Genomic DNA, 21353 nt, shown 5'->3' with positions numbered 1-21353 from the left:
GACAACCCGCTGGAGTTCGACCCCACCATCAGATTGGGGAAGAAATGTAATGTTATTTCAGAAACTACTGACCTACTAAGATTTTGCCGCACAATCATAGGGTTCACAGTGAGCCGCTGTTCTGAGTCAGAGTGGCCAGACTTTTTCTACGAAAGCAGCAACACCAGAAATAATCACTCCTTATAACTAAGATATGTAGAAGAGTACCTCTGAAGAAAAACATGCCAAAACCTAAAGCAGATGGGCAACATCAGCAGAAGACCACACTGGGTGCCACTCCCGTCGACTAAGAGACAAAAAACTGAGGCTTTAATTCATACAGGTTCACTAAATTGGAGCACAGACTGAAAAACGTCGCCTGGTATGATGAGCTGGATATTTTCTTTTTACCCCAACATACCCATTTCTGATGACTGCTTCCAGCAGGGCAATGCACCATGTCACAAAGCTCAAATAATCTCAAACTGGTTTGTTTAAATGACATCAAGTCCACTGTACTCAAATGGCCTTCGAAATCCCCACAGATTGCGAAATTGAGATTATTGATGTGAAGCTGACAGATCTGCAGCAATTGTGTGATCATTTTGATATGGACCAAAATCTCTGAGGAATGTTTCCTGCAAAAGGGAATCCAATCCAGTACTAATAAGTTGTACAATAAATTAATACATAAATATTTCAATTATAATTTTAAATGGAAGTGTATGCAAGTATCAGGCCAACATTTATTTCTACTTTGTGCAAGGAAATTAAAAACTGTAAATAAACTTTTGAATTCTGGAAATTTATTGAGGAAATCTGTCCATGTAACCATGTAACTTAGGTATATTACAAACAAAAAAATCAAAATAACACACATCCTGGACACAGAAGGGTTAACATCAGAAGAGTACATAAAAAAGGCAAATGATTAGAGATTACACAGCTATATAAACAAAAGATGAACAAACTGTTTCCTGTTCGGAGGAGAATAATGATGCTATGGTGAATAACGCACGCAGATCAATTCTCATCCTTTATTTATAACACTGTGCATTATCCTCATTTCTTTTTCTCCTCATCCTTCTTGGCGTCGGGTTTAGAGCCCGTTTGGGAAGCTAGAGAGCCCATGGCATTACGAATGGCCTCGTTGTTGGGGTCGACCCCAGGAAGGTTTTCTAAAACACTCTGGAGGAACTCCGGATCCTGCATAACATCATAATCCTCTTCATCCTGAGCAGGGGTTTTAAAATAAATAAATACATAAATGAATTAGGTTTTTGTTTTTAGTGTGACGAAAACTTTGATTTCAAACCACAGTTGCTTATATTCACCTTAGCTTCACTGGAGTCGATGTCAGCACCTGTATCCATGTCCTCAGCACCAAACTCTGCAGAACAAATGAAAGCAGTGACGTCTGTGCATAACAAAAACAGGACTGAACGTAATTGTAGTCGTTTTAACCTGAAATTTTTAATAAGAAAAAACAATTTTTTAAAAAAAATGTCCAAAATTTGATTTTTTTTCCCAAAGTTATACCCAAGTTTTACTTTAACACTACCTTCATAAATATCTAACTAAAACTCTTTGGGGACTGGATGACCTACAAGCCAAATCTGGTATTTTGGTATTTTCGTACAGTAATCCAGCGCTGTAGTCATTTTTTCGCTCTAGATACAAGTTAATACAAATTATGCACGTAACATATACAGAGCACTTATAAGTTATGAACCCTCTATAATAATTTGCTGACTGGTTGTAGTAAAAGAAGAAGAAAAAAATGTAGGTAAACCTGCTCCTGCTCCCTGCATGGACATCTGCAGAGCATAGGCGATCTGCTCATCCTCTGTCATGCGGCTAAAGTCTGGTAGGGCAGGTGTGGCTGAGTCTGTTTGTGGAACAGACATCTTCAACAAGGCATCCTCAGACTCTGAAGCAGACAAAAAAGAATATGTTGCGTGTATACACTCAGATCACTTGTCACTGAGGGAAAACGGGCAGAAATGGGCATCTATGAATGCAATGTTTTCTCACCATCTGCAGCTGGAGAGGAAATGCCAGCTTCAGCAGCTGATGCTACAGCGGCTCTGCGAGCTTCATCCTCCTGTCGCTGTCTCTGCTCCTCCATGGACACACGCAGAGCCTAGGGAGAAGAACAGGAGACAAATCAAAAATTACTTGCTAATGAAACACATTCAGTCTTACAACGGTGCAGAAAAAAGCAAAGAAAAGGCAGAAAATATAATGAAGAAAGACTAAAATAGATCATTTGGAGAACTTTTAATGTAGTAACAAAAAGTTGTGGCTATATTAAACTGCATATTAAACTAATATATATTAAACTATATTAACAAAAACAAAAATTATTTCCTGTGTTCACTCACCAAAGCCAGCTCAGGGTCTGCACTGGGATCTACTCCAAACTCAAAGTCACTGGCACCCAGACCCAACATGGCACCACCCTCTCCTGCCAGAATGGGTGAGGACAGCAGGGCATCAGCAAGACTGGGGCCTGGGGGTACTGTGACCAGGTGGGAACCTGCTCCCTCTTTGCCATTCAGTGTGTTGATGAAGGCTGTCAGCTTCTCTGTGTTCATTGCCTGCGGGCAGAGCAGAAGTTAAGAAGTGCATGTGGTTCTGACGACAATATATACACTCAAAATGTTTGAGTGGGTATGAGCTCAGAAGGATAAAAAAAATAAAAATACCTCCTCTCCAAAGTTAATGACATCTACATTGACCTTTTCTTTCTTCAGACGCTTTGCCATTTTGATCAACTACAAAAAGAGAGAAACACTTGAGTTAAAACAAACACTATTTTATCAGGCGCGTCATACATTTATAAGTTCAACACTGACATCAGAGACCACTTAGCTAACAAACTGGTGTCTGTTTAAGGAAACAGCAACACTAAAGGAGCTGTTGAACCAGCTTCAGCTCCCAGGCCAAGATTTGAAGACTTTATGTTCTTTAAAGCAACAGAATCGCTCTGTGAGGTACATTTCCTTTGTAAACAATTCAACTGATGCTGTAACGTTGAGATTGTGGCCTGCATGCTGTGAGATAGTGACGTTTGATGTCAACTTTGTCTCGTCTTTCGTAACCTTAGGATATGATACTGGCGTCCAACTAGTGATTTCAGAGTAAACTCAGTTAACTGTAATATAAACTGATTGCTTTCCAGAAGCTAGTCTGAAACAGCTGGAAGTCTTCTCACTGGTTATCTTAACCAAGGTTGGGGAAAGCAACACTTTTTGAGCAATACATGAACCCTAATAACATAATAATAACTAATAACAAGAGTTTGGCTTACTTCTTTTTCGTTGTCACACACTGGGCTGCCAACAAACGCAATTATGCGCATCTTGTGGTTTTTGCCCTGTCTGTGCTTCAGCGCCAACTACAGACAGAAAGACAGAACATTAAAAAAGAGAAACGAACACATAAAAAAATAAAATGCATCTGTGTGTTTTTCTGTGTGTGAACACAAAAACAGAAATGGCAGAATAGCATTTACCAACATCAATACAATCAGTACCACTGATAACAATTGCATGAACTTTAAGCGATACAGCCAAATGTGTTTAAAAAATAACAACCATAAAGAAACTTTTGAAATATCCACATTGCTTTCGTTAAATTTAGGGAACAATTTCAAGTTACAAACTACACTGAAAGTATCAAATGGAACTTCAAGGAAAGCTGTGGAAAGCCTGCTCTTTTTCACAAGTCTGTAACACTTATGCTGGATTCAGACTTCGGCTCTGAGTCAGGTGAGGTTTGTGGCATAACCTAAATGAGTGGCTCACGTTTTTGCTGATACTTATACTGATGCTATGATTATTATTCCTTATATTGAGACAATGACGGTTATTCTCTCACTAATAAGTTCAAAAACTGTGACAAAAAGTAGCCATAAATGCACAGGAGGAATCAAGAACGCTGAACAGACTAATCACAATAATTGTGTGTGGACTGGAATTTCTAGGGAGCTGCACATCAGGGTTTCAGAAGGGTTTGTCATTATGACGTAGCTACGACGTAGATTTCCTGCTTAACACAAATCCCCAGTTTGTTTGTTTTGTTCCTCTCACAATCTTGCTGGTACTTTTAGCCTTTCCAACTCAAGCTCTTGTACTGCAGCCGAGCTCACTCCTTACGCCCGTTCTTCCTGATTGCTTTCTTGCTCGTACAAATTAAATAACAGAGTACAACTTAGCCTTTCCTGCACTGTCGTACCCACAACTTTTTCTGCAATGGCTACATCCTCCGCCTTTTTTTGAAGCACTAGGCTCTGTTTCATTTAATATTCACTGCACTAACTGGGCTTAAGAACCTTTACTTCAAATTATTCTGCAATTCTGCAAACCCAGCAGCTCCTCGCTTAGACAACAAAATTTGCTACTGTATCCATTAATTTAAAAGGACCTCACCTCACTAAGGCTGCAGAGAGCAACAGCAACACCATTAGTCCAGAGTTTTTAATCAAACTCTGAACTAATGATCCATCCACATGTCTTAAAACTTCACTGCATTCAAGCATTTCTACTTGTCTACTGGGTGTCCAGCAATAGGACCAAAATAGCATTTGTTGTATGATTAAAAATCAAACTCACATGCGCCACCCTGATACCGGTGCAGAAGCTAATGTTTCCACATGGCTGCACAGCATGCAGCTTCGACAGTATCCTCCCCGTATCCGGAGTCAGCGTGGTCAGCACCTCACAGTTGCTGCAGAGAGAATCACGACACTTGTGTTATCATAGGTTTTATCCCATCTTAAACCTCGGTATACTGAAGTGGATTGCTGCTTACTTTGCCATGGAGATAAGGCCCACGTTGTTTTCAGGGTTGCTGCGAGTCTTTGAGTGACATACGATGTTAACAGCATCCTGCTGAGCCTGCAGCCGAGTGGGTAGAAAGTCTCCATTTCGCATGTACTCACTGTTGTCCACACTAAGGAAATTTAAAGTAGGTTATTTAAAATAAAAGCACTTGTTCAATGTAAATGAATGATATAAGTCAATAACATAAATATTGCTTGTGAAGAGAGGGCAAAAAAATATCATCAGGATTTTTCCTGTTCAAAATTGGCATCTGAAGGTTGATTATGCAAATAAACGAATCTAAAGCCACTCAAATTCTTTTAAAAAAATGCATTAAAAAAATAAATACAAAATTTTTAGGCAGCCTATTGGACATAGCAGCTACTATAAAACTGTTTACAATTTGGGCTTTGTAAAAATAGGATTTTACCGACTTCATATAGAAATCAATACAATATTTTAATAATAATGTTTGAAAGCCTTTTATTGTCTCAAGGAATGAGTTATGTTACGTTAAAAGATAGTTAAAGGTCTAATTTAAGGCAAGCGATAGCATTAATCTTTGTTTACTGCGTTGGTGAAATGTATGTTTTCATAGTGACAGTAGCCTTTTGATTTGTTAGCGGGCTAATGCTAACGTATCAAACTGCTTTTAATCTACCATCAGAAGCAACCTAAAAATTACAGCTAGATAAAATTCAAGTTGGGTAGAAACGATATGAATTAAACTACAAATATACAAGCAGTAGCACGACCAGGTCCTGATTAAAGAGCTGCTGTTCAGCTAACGATGATTGCTCTGAGCTGATGGCTAACGTTAGGTTGTGGAGTGACTCAGGGAATAGACGGAACTCATTAATTCCTAAACAAAGCGAGAAAAACACGTCCAAAATAATTTATATAAACAGCGTCAAAATGAAACACACTCAGCTTTTCATGTCACGGGTTCATTTAAACAAAGCTAGCACTCAAAAGTGTTCATTTTCAACATAATTCAAATTCCTTACCAGACCATAGTGCTTTCAAGCACCATCTTGGCGTCTGCCGTTTACTACGTCATCGTGATGCTTTGTGGGTAATGAAGTTAAATCGAAATTTCTCCGATAAAGCCAAATCTTTTAAGTTTTATATTTCTTCCTGTGTACAATCTACGGATTCCATAGCATATGGGAGCTTGTTTTCGATTCTGAAAAATAAATACATAAAATTGCCAGTCATAAAGAAATTTTAAGCTATTATCTCAAAATTTCAATTTCAATTGCTGAGCTGGAATGCCTGACTGTTATAAACTGTTATAAACTTAAGGAAAACAGGTTAAATTATACCGAAATAATTAAAATTCTTTACATTGCATACAATTTAGAAAAGATGTAAGAAGAAATAATGGCTTTACATTTTTTTATATTTCATTGTACATGCTGCAACAGCTTGCTGTGGTTTTCTTAACCGCACTTAATATGTAATAGGAAAAAGTACACACACATCAAAACCCCCATCAGTTCATATTTCCAGTTTTAAAAAAGAAAAAGAAACAGTCCAAAGTCCAGTGGAAAGAAAGCAGGTCAACAGATGTTGGCCTTGCAAATAAAAGTAGGTTAAACATCCCAAAGTAGGGGCCAAATCATCCAGAGGCACAAGATTTCACAACTGGGATGCAAGGTATGAGATATGCATTTCTCTGTATAAAACTTAGAAGCTTAAGACCTTAAGATTATTCACCTGACAGTGACTGAATGACCATGAAATGATATCAAAAGAACTCACTATCTTCACTGATACTAAACGGTTCAACCTTTAGGTGAAAATATCTGTACTCTTAATGTCTGCAACACGTTACACACACACACACACACACACTTGTGACTTATTTCATCTTCCACTTGTGCAGATCTCTAAGGGAAAGTTTTGGTCTTCCCAAAAAAAGACCAACACAGATCATGTGAAACTCCTCACATCTAAAAACAGCTGCAATTCTCTGAGTTCCTGTCTGCAGTAACGGATCAGACAGTGCAAAAAGAAAGTTTGTTTATTTCAGTGTTTCAAGAACAGCTTGTCCCAGTTTCTAACATCTGGAACATCTGTTTAGATCCCTCACTGATAACACAAGGAGCGTTGTGGTCTTGCCCAGTTTGGAGCTAAACAAATGAACTTTTGGTCCTTAACATCAAGTCAGTCGACGTCATCCAGGTGCAAACTGGAAAGATAAAGACAGTTCCTGTTGCTGTCATTACCTCCAAACACTTGTCCCTCTGGAAGCATCACCTGGAGCTCTGACAGTGGGTTATTTCACCTGAGGATGGATGACAAGCTAATCTTAATGAGATTCACCTACCATCAGGATCCACTCAAGGAGCATCCCGCACCCCACCAGTGGGCAGTGTGACACCAGTAAGTCTTTCAGTCATATGACTTCCCAAAAACGGATTTAATTTGTTTTTCACCTCAGAACTGAAGCTGTGCTTAGGGTGGTTGTCCTGTTGGAGGATGAGACTTCACCACAGTCTAATGTCCAGAGGATTCTGGAGCAGGTCGTCATTACATGTCTCCGTATATCGCTGCATTCATCCTTCCCTTGACCCTGACTAGTCTTCCAGATCCTGCTTCTTAAAATAAAAAAATTAAAATACATCCCCACAGCATGCTGCTGCCACCATCACGCTTCACTTCAAACCATTTTGGGATAAACTGTAACATGGCAAAAAGTGGAAAAAGTGAAGTTAATACTTTCCAGCTCAGTATGAAACCAAAGTGCATATTTTCATGCAGGATGAACAGGAAGTGATGTAACAGGGTGCAAAACAAGAAATCAATTTTACTAACTGCAGCATTCACATCGATGCTCAGATTAAAAAACAACAACAACAACAACAACAACAACAACAACCAACAACCAAAATGAAGACTTACAAAACGTGTTTATTCATTTAAAATCAGACATGAAAACATCACCACCACCACATAACTGAAACATGGCCGGAGGGACAGGCAGCACATATCGCATGAGAAGGCATTTCCGTGACTCATATGTACATATACACATTTTGTACACAGTAAAAATATAGTAATCGAAGCATATAGGACAACCAGCAACGGTGGCTCAAGAGCCGTATAACACATTCATGTAGAAAAAAGCATGGAGAAAATCATCATGGAGAGAATATATCTATCATATCACAATCCAAACATGAAATATAAAAAGTGAAATTGTCAAACAGTCTCCCTTTATAGGCAACACATGCTATAAAGTTTCAGACATCCTTCTGTCAGTATACACTTTACTTACAATCATCTAAAAAGGTACATAACACATCACTTCAACCTACAGCAATCAGTCGTATCAATAAATATGCTTCTTAGAGCTGAAAAGTGGCAGATTGTGGTTCATATTGCATTACTTCAAATTCATCGTAGTGTCAACTACTGAGTGTTCTGCCTTAGAAGCACCAAAGGAGGTTTTTCCTTTTGTCACGGTGTAGTACATTACTCCAGCAAAACTGGTGTGCAGCCAGCAATTAACCAGTGCCACCAATTTAAAGAAGTCATCACATAAAAAGATCAAAATCCAGCTCTCACAAAATCAAACCCGGACTCGTTCTGATCTGAAGACACTGTCAGAGTGTTTACTCTGTTGGCTGTGGCGTTTCATTTTTGTATTATAATTGTCTATAACTGATTAGTTTACATTTCAGCAAACTACCAAAACTATTTCATTTCAAGTACAACTAAAAGGTCCTAAATGCTACCACAAATGAATGAATTTCGCAGGAATGTGGAGATAAATCTTGAAATGAAGAAATGATTGACAAAGAAATGTTATCATTCTCTGGTTTTTATGTCAGATAAAACTTATCGGACACAAAATGATTCAGGAAAAACCATAACATCCAGTTTAATAATAAATCCTTAAACACAGGTCAGCCCAGTGTTATTACCATACAGAAACCATCAGTCCATGCAGTAATCTAAAGCCCTCACCCTCACGTTAACTGCACTAAATCTTCAGTCTACTCTGCTCTTCTCTTTGGTGACTTGCTTATAATACAAAAAGACTCTTAAATCGTCAGCTGTGCATTGATGAACATGAGTAATTTTCCTTCTTTCTCTATTCACAGCTCATTTTTCCTCCCAAGCCTCTCTGCTGCATAGACCACATGTGCTCAACAAACATAAATAACGATTCCTTAAATGAGATGATGTCTCAAGTTTTGCTTCAGTCACTTTGTAGTGATTTCTCTATCAGAAATATCTCATGGGGTTAGAAAAAAAAAAATCACTTCAGTAGAATAAACACAGCCACATTGAAGCTGAGCAAGACTTCATAAAAACACGATACAAAAATTACTTATCGTTAATAATATTGGTCTGAGTGGATGCGAGCGAGTGTCATTTCTGTAACCAGCAGAAATGAGGAGGCCGGTATATATCCTTCAATGTATGATGTGACAGGGAGCGATGTGATTGGCTGAGATGAAAAACCGCAGTGACCGAATACCTGACGTAACCAAAAAAGGAGATTGTAGTAGAGTTTAAATCTGAAAGTCTGAAAACTGACTCTGGTTGGTCCAGACGTACAAATGGCAGTTTGAGAACTTCAGCTGTAGTGATAAGGCAGGTTTCTGTGTAACCAGAGCACTCACCTGTAAAAAGTGTCAGTTTTCATCGCATGTAAGGGGAGGGGCAAACACAGGAAGGCACAGACATGACGCACTGCAACTTTAAATTAAATTCAACAGCATCTACTGATTAGCAATGCTGCTACACTTATACTTCAGCACATACGGCCATAAACAGAGAGGGGAGATGTTCAGGTTAGTATAAACGTGATCTGCCATGGTAATAAGACACATTTTTTATGCAATAAAAACACTACAATGTACATTCAGCAGTGGGAAGATCTATGTGGCACCACTGAGGCTTCCAGAAAAATAACTTATAAGAAAGAAATGACCATATAGGTTGGGTTAAAACCCCATCCCTCTGCTGTTTTAAACGAATACTGTACAATCAGTAAAGAAAAACGCAAACGCGACTACAGAGTCGACAGCAGCAGGTGTTGATTTGAAGGATTTCTATCGATGGCGGTGAGAGAGCCATGGATAGCTTAGAGTGCTGAGGGGAGATGGATGTGCAATAACAGGTACGCCAGAGTGGGAGTCACGGAAATGTGAACCCACCTCGACTGTGCACGAACGCACAGTAACATTCATTCCTCCTATGTAGGCTATGCCCTTCATGTGCTTTGTGTGTGTGTTCCTGCTGAACCGTCCCTGCCCACTCCTACCCACATCTCCTCATGCTGTGGATAGTGGGCAGGATGACTGGCTCTTCAAGGGATAATTTGACTGCCTTCCACGATCAACTGGTGATAGTGAAGCTGACCTTTTTTTTGTTAGTTTTTTTCAATACAATATACAACTCATTATATTGTTTATTATATCATCGCTGCAGACGGACATGAAGGGAAATCTTTGTCTAGTCTATGTAATGCTGGCAGTTATTAAAAAGCTGCCGCTTTCAGAGCCGCAAGCCTTTTTTTGAGTGTGTATCAGACAGTTTTGGATAGGTGTGGACAAATATGTACACACAGTGACAGTGCTGATGGCTGAGGAAGTCTGGAGCCTACCGCACAACATTGTCCAAATCACTGCTTTCCTCACGGTCGCAAACCTTGCTGTTTTATTCAGTGGCTACTGTATAAACTGCAGAGGTCACAAAACAGCAGAGGAGCGACGGAGGGTCTGCGGTGGATGACTGACTCCAGTTCATTTTGCCTTTCTTCTACCCACCTCGCCGTTTCCAGAAGTCTCTCATTGCTGGGAGTGTTTTTTACTGCAAAGAAAAAAATGTAATTAAGATTGTTTTGTATTTCTGACACCCTGCACAAACACTAGCAACTAAACACACTTACGAAACAGATGTTGGTCTCAGGGACGATGTCCGACAGAGAAACTACATCTTCATTTCCAGACAGGTTGCCTGGATTATCTGCAGCTCCTTCTACTCCCAAACTGCAAAACGGAAAAAGCAATCAATGAGACACAATGACTAACAAAAGTAGTTTAAAAAAACCCCAAAAAACATATTTATTGATTTTGTTTTTTTAATAGACTTATCACTGGCTGTACTCTGTACTACTCTGTACCTGTGGGAAACAGCCTGGTCACAGTCCGTGTTTGCCGATTTGTGCACTTCCACGCCTACAGAGCTGCAGAGGAAAGTCAGAGTCAGACCAGAAGAGATGAAAAAACACAGCGTGAGCACGAGAAGGAAGATGAGAGGTTTTACCGCAGGGGAGGAGAGGTGGAGACAACTCCTGTGCTGCCTTGTGATGAGGTGGACAGATTGGCCTCGCAGTCTGCAGGGTTGTCTACCAGCGGAGGAGTCCTAGGAACAAGATCTGGCCTTCCTGACTGCACACCTGAGGAGAAAAAAACATATTCATATGGCAATTACAGCGAGTTTAACAATCTTATCCAAAGCTGAGTGCAGTTTACAATAAAATTAAGCCTGTGGGGAATGCAAGGAGCTGCTGCAGATACAGTATAGGGATGAGTGTAACTAGCTGACTAGTCATTTAAAGGCTGAGGCTGCAGACTGCCTTTCTCTTGCCGTCTATGATAGGAAGTTGTAATCAGCTGAAAAGTAAGCAGATGACAGCTGTGTGCTTCTGCAGGACTCTGTGACTGTACATTGGCTCAGTCAGAGTTAACTAACCAATTTCTGCACAGACATGTGGACGTTCACCTGCAAGAAAGAAAGGAGCAGTCCCCCCTCAAGTAACCAGTCTGACTTTGCACATGTGTGCGCGTGACATCGGACGACATAAAGTGCCAAACATTTCAGTGACACTTGAAACACAATTTTAGTGTTTCAAATGTCACTAAATGTCACTACACTGTGTAGTTTGCTGATGCTATCGTGCTGACCTTTATCTTAATATTTTTTTTCCACCAATTTCATTTTCAATGCTTGATAAAAAATTTGGGGCCTGAACTTGTTCCCACATCAGTGACCACTGCAGTAACCACAGACCTACTAATTGTGACCTCATCTTCTTGGCTCTTACCACTGTCCGCCTCTGACTCTGTGCTTTTAAAATGGGAGTGGTAAACTAGTCTGGAATCCACAGATGACTGTCCTGTCGCGTGGGAGAGCGGTGTGGGTGCTCCAAGAGTGGGCGCCCTCCTAAGCCCTGCCTGACCTCCACCACGGCTTTTCTTGGATGGTGATGGTTTAACTGAAGAGGAGAACAGGAAATGATCAGTGCAATCATCAGGCCTTTTCACACCTCTGCTCTCAATGCAGTAAAATTAAAAAGACACACGTACGTGGAATTTTCTTGAACACTGTGTTGCACATGAATTGTTGGAAGCGCTCTGCATAGAAGCCAGGTCTGTGAACTGAAACTGTGTCCTAAGTAACAGGAAAAGAATCATTAAAACCTGACAGACCTTATAAAGCAGCATTTCTGTTTAAATTCACCAACTCTTAAAAGTGAAAAAAAAAGCAGTCATAGTTCTTTGTAGTCCAAGCTAATGAGTTAACGTGCAATCTACAATTACAATCAAAGTCTATTAACACATATTGTGATGTATAGTGTACGACTTCTTACCCCATCATGGACCAGCGCCTTCCAGGAGTGCTCCAACTTCTTGATAAACCTAAATAATATCACATAATGAAACTATTTAGTGCAACTTACATAAGTGGTGTGAACCTTGCTTATGAATTAGCATCAAATACACATATAAAGAGTGGATTTTGCTGCTCTGACACTCATACCTGTAAGATTGGAGAATATCGATGATGCCGATGTAGATCAGCAACCTCTCTCCTTTGCTATTGCGAGCAGGAATACCACCCATGCTGCAAGGTCACAGAAAGAACACACTGCTTCATTCACCATCATTTCACAGCTACAATTTCCCCAGAAAGCAAATACAGGCTCATACAGGTGTGCTGATGGTCACACTCACTGATCTTCTGAATCCAAAGCTCCCTTCCCTCGAGCCTCCCCCTGGATGGACTCCATGGCAGTGCAATACAGACTTTTCTGGGCTTGTGGTCGGCGCTGATCTGGGGTCACTGCTCCTTCGGACCCCGCATTGTCGACCAAACTGCCTCCGCTACGCTCCTTCTCTCTGCTGGCCTGGTCCATGTTGTGGATGCCCATCAACAGACTGTAATCCATGATCTTGAAACTCTGCAGGAGCTGCAACAAAGAAACAAGTGCAATGAGAATCGGCTGGCAACAACTGGAACAACCATTTGTAAATCAACGTAAAGACACACTGTTTCACAACAGGCGCCAAAGACTTTGGCAACACTCACAGGCAGGACAATAAAACTTGATATGAGTGTACAATAATAAATGTGACATGCTGTCATATATATTATGCTCATTTAAAATATGACAAAACAGGTCTAAGTGTTCAATCCAGCAACAGTTAAGAACAAAAATATTTGTAATGTGACCAATGGATTCTGATTTAATCTTGATCCTGAAAATAAAGTTTGAGCCCAAAGTTGAAATACATCCCATCAACACAGGGATCAAAGTGAGAGTTTTCAAGGATCCAGTTGCCTAGGTAACCCTCTAATACAGTGATTTCCAAAGTATGGACCACAAGAGGTAATTTCTTACATAAAAGTGTTAAATTTCAAATAAAAAACAGATTATGATTCAATTCTATAGGATAAACTTATAGAATAGGCCTGATTTAGAATATGAGGATTAATTAATTGATATTTCTCCATTGTTTATTTCTACAGGACAAAATCCTTTGGGATTGGTTCCAAAAATAATATTCATTTCTCTATTTAAAAATTATTTTTGAATCCTTAAAAGTCTTTTGAGTTGGGTTTTGTGATTTACTTTCAAACTGCCTTCAAATATTTAGATGTTATTCATAGTTCATTCAAAGATATAACTCAAATAATTGGTTTTACATGACACAACAAAAAAGTTACCCTGTTATTTTTAGCCATCTGATCAAAAATCTATTTTAAACTTAAGTAAATAACACACCGAAATCAAAAAAGCAAAAAACAAACAAACAAAAATACAAATGACAGTCCTAATGATTTTTCTTTGGTGGAAAGCCAAAACCTCTGGTGGCTGAAAATCCCGGAACAATGAGCTAATGGAAATGGATCGAATCAATAAACCATGTGCAGCTGCTATAAGTCTGATTAAAAGGAAAAATGATACAGAACATTCTGGTATTCTGTGCAGACTGCAACAATAAATGGCACCAGTCTACTCCCATCATTTCAAAAGATACCATCCCTCAAAGTAAATAAGGTATTAGCTTGCAGTGTCATGCGAGCTTGAGTCATCTTTCCAGCACTACACACTTGTCTGCTGATGATCCTGGAGCTTGACAGCAAACAACAACCAACGCCGACTATCAACAACCACTAATCGACTTTGGAGAAATTGAAAATTATAGTAGTCTCTGTAAAATGTAACGTTTAATGAAGTGCCAGTGCGCTACATGTCGACATTACATGTGCTGCACTATCTGTCAAGCAATCTGCAGGCCATCTACAATGTAAGGACTTTTCATTATATGGAAAAATAGCTTAAAGTAACTAAATGAATCTAAAAAGTCTTTGATATTTCTTCACATTTATGCTGTATGTAGAGAAATACCAATTTTTGTATCTTTTATGCAAGAGGATAACAACAATTTACCATGGTGGTGTACTATTTGAGCTTGCCAAGCCATTCTCCATACACTTTAGTGCTCGGTACTTCAATAAACAATCTATACAAAACAGCCACATCTCTGTAACTCACCAGGCAGTCCCTCTGTATAGTCTTGCACAGAGCATTGTAGTTTTCTGCTTCCAGCAGCAGGCCATCAGGCATGTCCTGGATGAAGTCCAGGTCTTTGTGAGTGGGGACAGCCTTCTCTCTCTCCTTAGGGGAAGCCCGTCTCTTATAGGTGGAGCCTTTCAGGTCATACTTGAGGTGCATGGGGATGATTCGGGGCAGGAGATTGTTCATCACAACAATACGGATATTCTTACCGCCTGCCTGAACGCAATACAGTCCATAAAACTTAGGCAGCAGGGTGCGCTTGTTTTGGTTTATATTCTGAAAGGGAGAGGGAACAGACAAAAAAAAAAAAAAAAATTAGACACTTAAATTAGAAGAAAAACCTCCCCTTACCTGAGAATTGTTGCAGTAAAAGTCACTCATTCTGAACAAACTCCTACCTCCCACTCTATCCAGACTCACCATGAAGTATCCAGGCAGCAGTTTCTGGAGAAACTCTGCCTCTTTGTGTTGGACAGTCTTGATGATAAACTCATCATCACTGGAGACGTAGAAGAGGGAACCGCTGGCTCCGGGGTTCGACAGCTCGATCAGCGGCTCGTTACACAGAGAATACTTCCAGAAAGAGACAGATGAACCCGCATTAATGTGAAATGCAAAAAAACAAAACAGTTTTTGTGTTTCTGAAGTAAGATATATGGGTCACTGGCTCCTGATTGCACAATTGATCGATTTAAACTACAGAGACATGATTATCAGCATTTCTAGTGCTGACTGTAAAAAACAGACAGCAGAGAAAGAGTCAGGAGGAAAAAAAACAGAGCCAAAAAGCACTTGGACTACGGCTTCTCATTCTGTCTGAGATGGCGCAGCTCCATGCCCACTGTGGCAGCAAATGTGGTGATGATGAGACACAAGCATCATCATTTTTGAGAAAAAAAATACTGAAGCTACAAGTTGGAAAAAAAAAAGGAGAAAACCTTCAGCTATTGTTCATTATTTTTCCAAAAGGGGATCATGTGCTTTGCTTAAACCACTGAATATATATGCAGTATGTAGAGATTCACACACAGCTGTGGTGAAGCCTTGGGGTTAATACTGACCAGGTAGTCATCTGGCCGAATGCCAAACAGTTCCCTGAAGTAACGAAAGGCGATAGGAGCATAGGTCTTAAAGCGGAAGTCACTGTAGTGATGAGCAGGAGTCAGGTTACTGCCTTCGCTGGAAAGAGCAAGAAACAGATAAACCATTAAACTATGCAAAATGGAAAAATAACAGTTCACTTCATGCATTCAAACACAACTCGAATCACAAACCTCGGGAAGAAGATGCTTTCAACAACCACAAAGTCCTGCATGAGAACATCCCTCTCCGCCTTTTGGCTTAAGCTGCCAACTGTGTGAGCGATGCCCAATTGGATTGCTCCCTTCAGGGCAGATGACGTAGTCTAGGGAGGTCAGCGAGGAAAAGAGAGTAAGCACTGGAACAAACAGCATTTTACCCCTGTGACTTCTGCTGTTTCACTCACTATTCTTGGGTTTCCAGCAAGAGGAACTTCCAAACTAATTTTAGAATACAGACGCCAAAACATGCAGGCCAACCCACTGAACTGTAAACACCTTGGATCACTCCGGCTCAGTGCTGCGGGTGTCAACAAATCACTGTTGTCACTGACTCCGACCCCTGCCCTTACTTTTTTGTAAGTAGTTTCTCCTGTGGTAGTCTCAACGCCCCGGTGTCCAATGGTCTTCTTCATACTCATGCCTGAAGAGCCGGGCATCTGAGGAGAGAGGCAGAAAGCTGTCAAAGGAAAATCAAACACGGTTTGATGTGTGTTTGTGCTGGTAAACGCAGAAAACAATGAGCTAGCTGTTGTAGTATGCGAGCTTTAGGCCAGATGGATAAACAGCTTCACATGACAGCCTTAACCAAGCGATCAACTGGGCTCACAAGTTACTGAACTTGCAGAGGAAGGTCAAATTGTAAGGCAGGAAACTAATCAAACAGCAATCAGCCTGATGTTACTATTCCTGACCAAAAACTACCTCTGCACTTCCTCCTTTTATTGATATTGGAGCTACAAAAATTTCATAATTGTTTCTGAACCTACAGTATTATTATGAGTAACTATTCATATTTAAAAGTAAGAAAACTTTTAAACATTAATCTATGTAGAGCTTTGAGGAACAACAATGTGGCTCTCCTGCGTTACAAGAGCCACTCTCTCACTTCCATAATAAACTTTTAGTGACTGATGCCTCAAACTGCAAATGTCTGGATGAATAAAAGTTCAGCCCTGTAAGCCTGCTCTGCTCTCCTTTTCCCCCTAGAGCTGAGAGTAGTTACATTCAGAGTATCTGGTGCTGCACATCATGTAAATGTACTCTAAGGCAATTCCTGCCATAGTTACCTCGGCGGGGGCCATTTTTCGAATGCTGCTGGTCCCTAAAAAGAAAACAGAAAAAAGTTAAATTGAGATAACTGTTTGAAAACCTGCAAGAAAAATCCTACATAGAGTAAGCAATCTGTATAGCTCCTTTGTTAAGACTCTGAAACCCAACCCATGCAGTCAGTACTCAAAGTCAACGCTTGAAATAAATTTGAAGGGTTTGAGTTGGAAAGGCTTTGACCAATGACAAATTTGTTAGGGTCTGTTTATGAATCCCTGTGCTGGTTAATTAGCCGGGCTATTTCCAGCACTGGTGGATGACTATAAGACCGATGATGAACCCAGACCTAAATGTGGCCACAGTTACTAACGGCTGCACCCAGTACATGAACTGGAACTACTTCTCCCATGAGCTAGCTGCTCCAGATTCATCTGTTCCCCAAGGATGTGTGTCAACATCACCACCTCCTTTCAAAAGATGGTGCAATTTCTAGCTGTTGCTGTCCCAGCCTACTTTAAGCCTCAGACTAACTTTGCTTTTATAACTGAGATCCATTCCAGCATGCTCACTAATGCTCAGATGTTTCCTAAAGGCAACCTAACGACTCTTTAAATGCTTTGTTTCGAACAGTGATGGACTGAGGGCTGCACCAAGGCCTGGTATAAGATTACTAGGAAATTTTTGGAACAGTGAATCATGCAAAGCTACTCTTGTAGTCCAAGAATGAAATATGAAGCAGGAAATGACGTAACAGGTCCCCTTTAAATTAGGCCATTTAGTAAACTCAGTTATCTGACTAGAGATCTATGAGACTGATATGCTGTTCAATTCTGTGTAATTCAATGTTTATTTCACCATGTGACAAGCTAATGCAGCATGGAGATATGAAGGAACACTGGAGGGTTTTCATGCCTGCATGAAACCCCAAACACAACAGCTTCTGTTTGTATGCCTGTAAAATAATTATGCAAGCACCAAGCCAAGACCTTTGCTTAATTGCTAAACAAAGATAAGTCATTAAATCCCAGCATACAGATGTTGGGTAAGAAAGGCACACAAGTGCAACAAAATAAATACAGCAAATGATTTCCTGTGTCCTGTCCTTACATAAACTTGGTGTATACACTTACTACATCGCCCACTCTGCAATCACCTCTAGCCTGTAACCAATGGCAACATCTCCTCCAATACTGCAGTACCATAGGTCAATATATACACACAAAAAAGACTGAAGGCTACAAAGATTTTACACCTGTAGTAACAAGTGTGAGTCTGAAAATGTGTCTTTCTACCCCCATCAAATCTAAACCTGGCAATGCACAGAAAATGAACATTTTCAACCAAAGAAATGCAAGAGTATGTATAATTACACAGACTCACTGAATGCCATGCATCTCTCCTGAGTTAGCAGGGACACATTGCAATCTGCTGGGAAACAATGAGCATCGCTCTGCCCACATTCCCTCTCATTATGTAAAACAACACACTATATCATCACTACTCATGCAGTTGCTGCTCACAGTCACAAACACAGCACACCCATGCGAATACCTCGCTGCAACGCTCTCCTCCAGAACTGAGTCCTGATATCTGCGAAGCAGGACAAGGTCAGGCTAACTGGCTTAACCTAGTACATGCGCCACACTAAACTCATTTAAAGTAGGTGTGCACAGAAGTAAAGGAAGCATGGCCTAAATAATTAAGTCAGTTAAGCAACTGCTACTTTTCTTTTATTGTAAAAGGGAAACCATCAGGACCGTTTACAAAACAAACATGATTAAATGTGTTCAACATGTAAAATAGAATATAGTTTACCAAAAGGCCAAAAATAACTTGGAAATGGACAGATTTTGTTTAAGGTAGATAACACAGACTGTTACTAAATTTGGATCATGCATACTTGCATGTGTATTAACACCAAATGGCCCGGTTTTAGCTATCATTGTTATTATTACTACCATCACAGACAGTTTAGGACCATTATAGCTGGCTGGAAACAGACTAAATTAGGACAAGTAGGAGAGATCTAAAGGTAGGCATATTCTGAGGGTATCTTGAATTATTAAGGTCAGTATACAACCAGTTAATGACATAGATTGTGCAGCAGACTATGGATAGTAATTAGACTAAGTCAGTTCCCTAACAATGACTTCAGCTCATCAGCGGCAGGCCTCACTACAATAGGCAAACCATCTGTTCCTCTCTGTGTACCAAACAAGTCCCTGCCAGCCTTGTTTACGCACAGCCCACAGCCTGCACGGCAATACCATGACCCATGGACACACTCTTTAAGGTCATTTCTGAAGGGTCCACAAATATACTGGTTCTTGACCTGATTTGGAAACGACGCTGATAAAAGCTATTAGGGAAACCACAGTGAGTTACTGTCACTCAAGTGTCTGCAAGCGTGAATGCTGCATCTTGTGCTTGTGCTGTCCCTGGATTTCAGCCATCTGGGAGCCACAGGAGTGCTTTAAAAAGCAACTATTTTTATTCACTGATTCAGACTGGGTGGTTACCAGGAGCAGAGCACCTCCACCATATACAGGGAAGCTAATGAGTGATGCACAACTAACTGGATTAGAGAGATGCATCTTCCCCATTGCCTGCCTTATCTTGGGGAAAAAGAAGCCTCTGAAAGCACATGATCAATCTATATCTGTGAAGCAAGTGGAACCAGTTCATGTGCAGTGCACAGGTCTGATATCAGTGATCCTAAACAAAGGTGGTTAAATAAATTAAGTCTGCTTATTGACTTAGATAAACGTGACAAAGGAATGCAGAAAATCAACACATAGACAATACACCACCTAAACTGAAAATATTTGTACAGTAACAGTTGGGAGGTGTTTAATGAAGCCCTTAGGTAAGTGAAAGCGGATTTTTTTTTTTTTATCCATGTACATCACAAAACGCTCAGAGGAAGAGGAAACGGGATGTAACAGGCGAGGAAGACGTGAGTGAGAGCAGTTACCGTTAACTTCCCATAGATGCTTGATTTTTGGGGGGAGGGTTTTTTTTTTAACACCAGGAGTATTACACACGTCCCATTCATTTACCAAGCAACGGCGATCTTTATTTATAAAATCTCACCTGGCCTTCACCTGCTTCGTTTGCGTGTAAACACCATAAAGCGTCAACAGGACAGCCGGCTTGATAACAAAACAGTTTGGTCAACGTGGTGTCGGGAATTACTTTATAGCACGTTATAAAAATCAATAGATTGTTCCTCATATTTACAAGTGGCCTGCACACAAAATCTTCTTGTGTTTTAATACGAGAAGACCAGGATTTATTAAAGAGCCAGCTAAATAAGCGAACCACAGATTGGTTCATTTCTTTGGTGGAAAACCTCGATGCTAATTAGCTAACGGCTAACGAAGGCTCAATTACAGCCAGAGCTCCAGCGTTGCATCATTTTCTATGCTTTAAAACACTGTAGATATCGCTTTTTACGCTAGTTTTGAGACGACAAAGGAATGAGATTTGATAGCTAGATACCTGTCGGGGCTGTTGATCCCATGTCTGCTGTTCCAGCAGTCGCCATTACGATCTGACTGTTAACATCATAGACAGAGCCGACACTTGAATTCTGATGCTCGTGTTGCTGCTGCAGCAGCACCACAGCGCCTCCAGTGGAGGGACGTGGGACGGTTTCAGTTTGCTGTAGTGCGGCAGAAAGGCGCCCATAAAGTATGTTATCAGCACAAGCAATTGAATATATACACTACTCAAAAAAGAAGTTGTCGGCTGGCTTCGACTGACTCTTGTTGTTAAAATAAAACAATTCAGCCCCGTGGTACAAGTCAAAACTTCTTGGGGAGCTAATAGGTTTAATTTCCACCGGTTTATGACCTCTGCTTCCCTTTTCCTGCCTCCTCTTGCTCTGTTTGTTCGCTGTAGCTCTGCAGGTGGAGGACTGCGATCTGGAGTAATGTTTCCAAAGCTGCAAATTTTCTGTTGATAAGAAGAAAAGTGAATGAAACAATGAATTGGGACAACAGTGGAAGACTATTTCATGCTATTTTGGCTGTGCTAAAATAATATATCCCATATTTGCCAGAGAATTTCTTTTAAATTTAAAAATCTTCTATAAAGGGTTAGGTTAATAACACTTTTTAATCATCTCTAAGGTTTAGATGATTTTGGCTGTGTCTCTGTGTTTCTGTAACATAAATAATGAGCTGACATTTTCATAGTTGAACTCACACACCTCTCCATTCTCTGATAGTATTCTGCTTCTTTGCAAGGAGATTTCACTTCAGAGATGCATTACCTTTTTGAGCATTCTGAGGACTCACAGGATTAGCATTGATTACGCATCTAATCACATGCTGTAATAAATCCATTTTTGTTCACCTAATGTGCTTCTCA

At 40.2% G+C, this 21353-nt stretch overlaps 2 protein-coding genes across 3 annotated transcripts; both read right to left on the bottom strand.

Annotated features, from left to right (window-relative positions):
- Window positions 1-763: 763 nt before the first annotated feature.
- LOC102080582 (26S proteasome non-ATPase regulatory subunit 4) lies at window positions 764-5944 on the bottom strand. The gene is made up of 10 exons (XM_005472690.3): window positions 5813-5944; window positions 4795-4935; window positions 4596-4710; window positions 3293-3379; window positions 2688-2756; window positions 2364-2579; window positions 2014-2122; window positions 1772-1909; window positions 1314-1369; window positions 764-1212 (listed from the first exon to the last, which is right to left on the bottom strand). Exons 1-10 carry the CDS (start codon window positions 5836-5838, stop codon window positions 1042-1044), a joined length of 1128 nt encoding a protein of 375 aa, XP_005472747.1. The 5' UTR covers window positions 5839-5944; the 3' UTR covers window positions 764-1041.
- A 1757-nt stretch (window positions 5945-7701) lies between these two features.
- Window positions 7702-20628, bottom strand: pip5k1ab (phosphatidylinositol-4-phosphate 5-kinase, type I, alpha, b). 2 transcript variants are annotated; one of them, XM_005472691.4, is made up of 16 exons: window positions 20481-20628; window positions 17000-17034; window positions 16283-16369; window positions 15906-16036; window positions 15693-15810; window positions 15052-15204; window positions 14608-14907; window positions 12782-13017; window positions 12588-12671; window positions 12418-12466; window positions 12134-12218; window positions 11872-12042; window positions 11091-11223; window positions 10948-11010; window positions 10714-10813; window positions 7702-10634 (listed from the first exon to the last, which is right to left on the bottom strand). In XM_005472691.4, the coding sequence occupies exons 1-16, from the start codon at window positions 20524-20526 to the stop codon at window positions 10632-10634; spliced, it is 1794 nt and encodes a 597-aa protein (XP_005472748.1). In that variant the 5' UTR covers window positions 20527-20628; the 3' UTR covers window positions 7702-10631. The 2 variants fall into 2 exon arrangements, with proteins under 2 accessions (XP_005472748.1, XP_019220558.1); XM_019365013.2 differs by lacking the exons at window positions 16283-16369; window positions 17000-17034; window positions 20481-20628 and adding an exon at window positions 16118-16246.
- Window positions 20629-21353: the final 725 nt, after the last annotated feature.

The sequence above is a fragment of the Oreochromis niloticus genome, linkage group LG11 (assembly GCF_001858045.2).
Source record: "Oreochromis niloticus isolate F11D_XX linkage group LG11, O_niloticus_UMD_NMBU, whole genome shotgun sequence".
Taxonomy (NCBI): Eukaryota; Metazoa; Chordata; class Actinopteri; order Cichliformes; family Cichlidae; genus Oreochromis; species Oreochromis niloticus.
The sequence above is the reverse complement of the archived record's forward strand: the minus strand, read 5'-3'. Positions and strand labels throughout refer to the sequence as shown.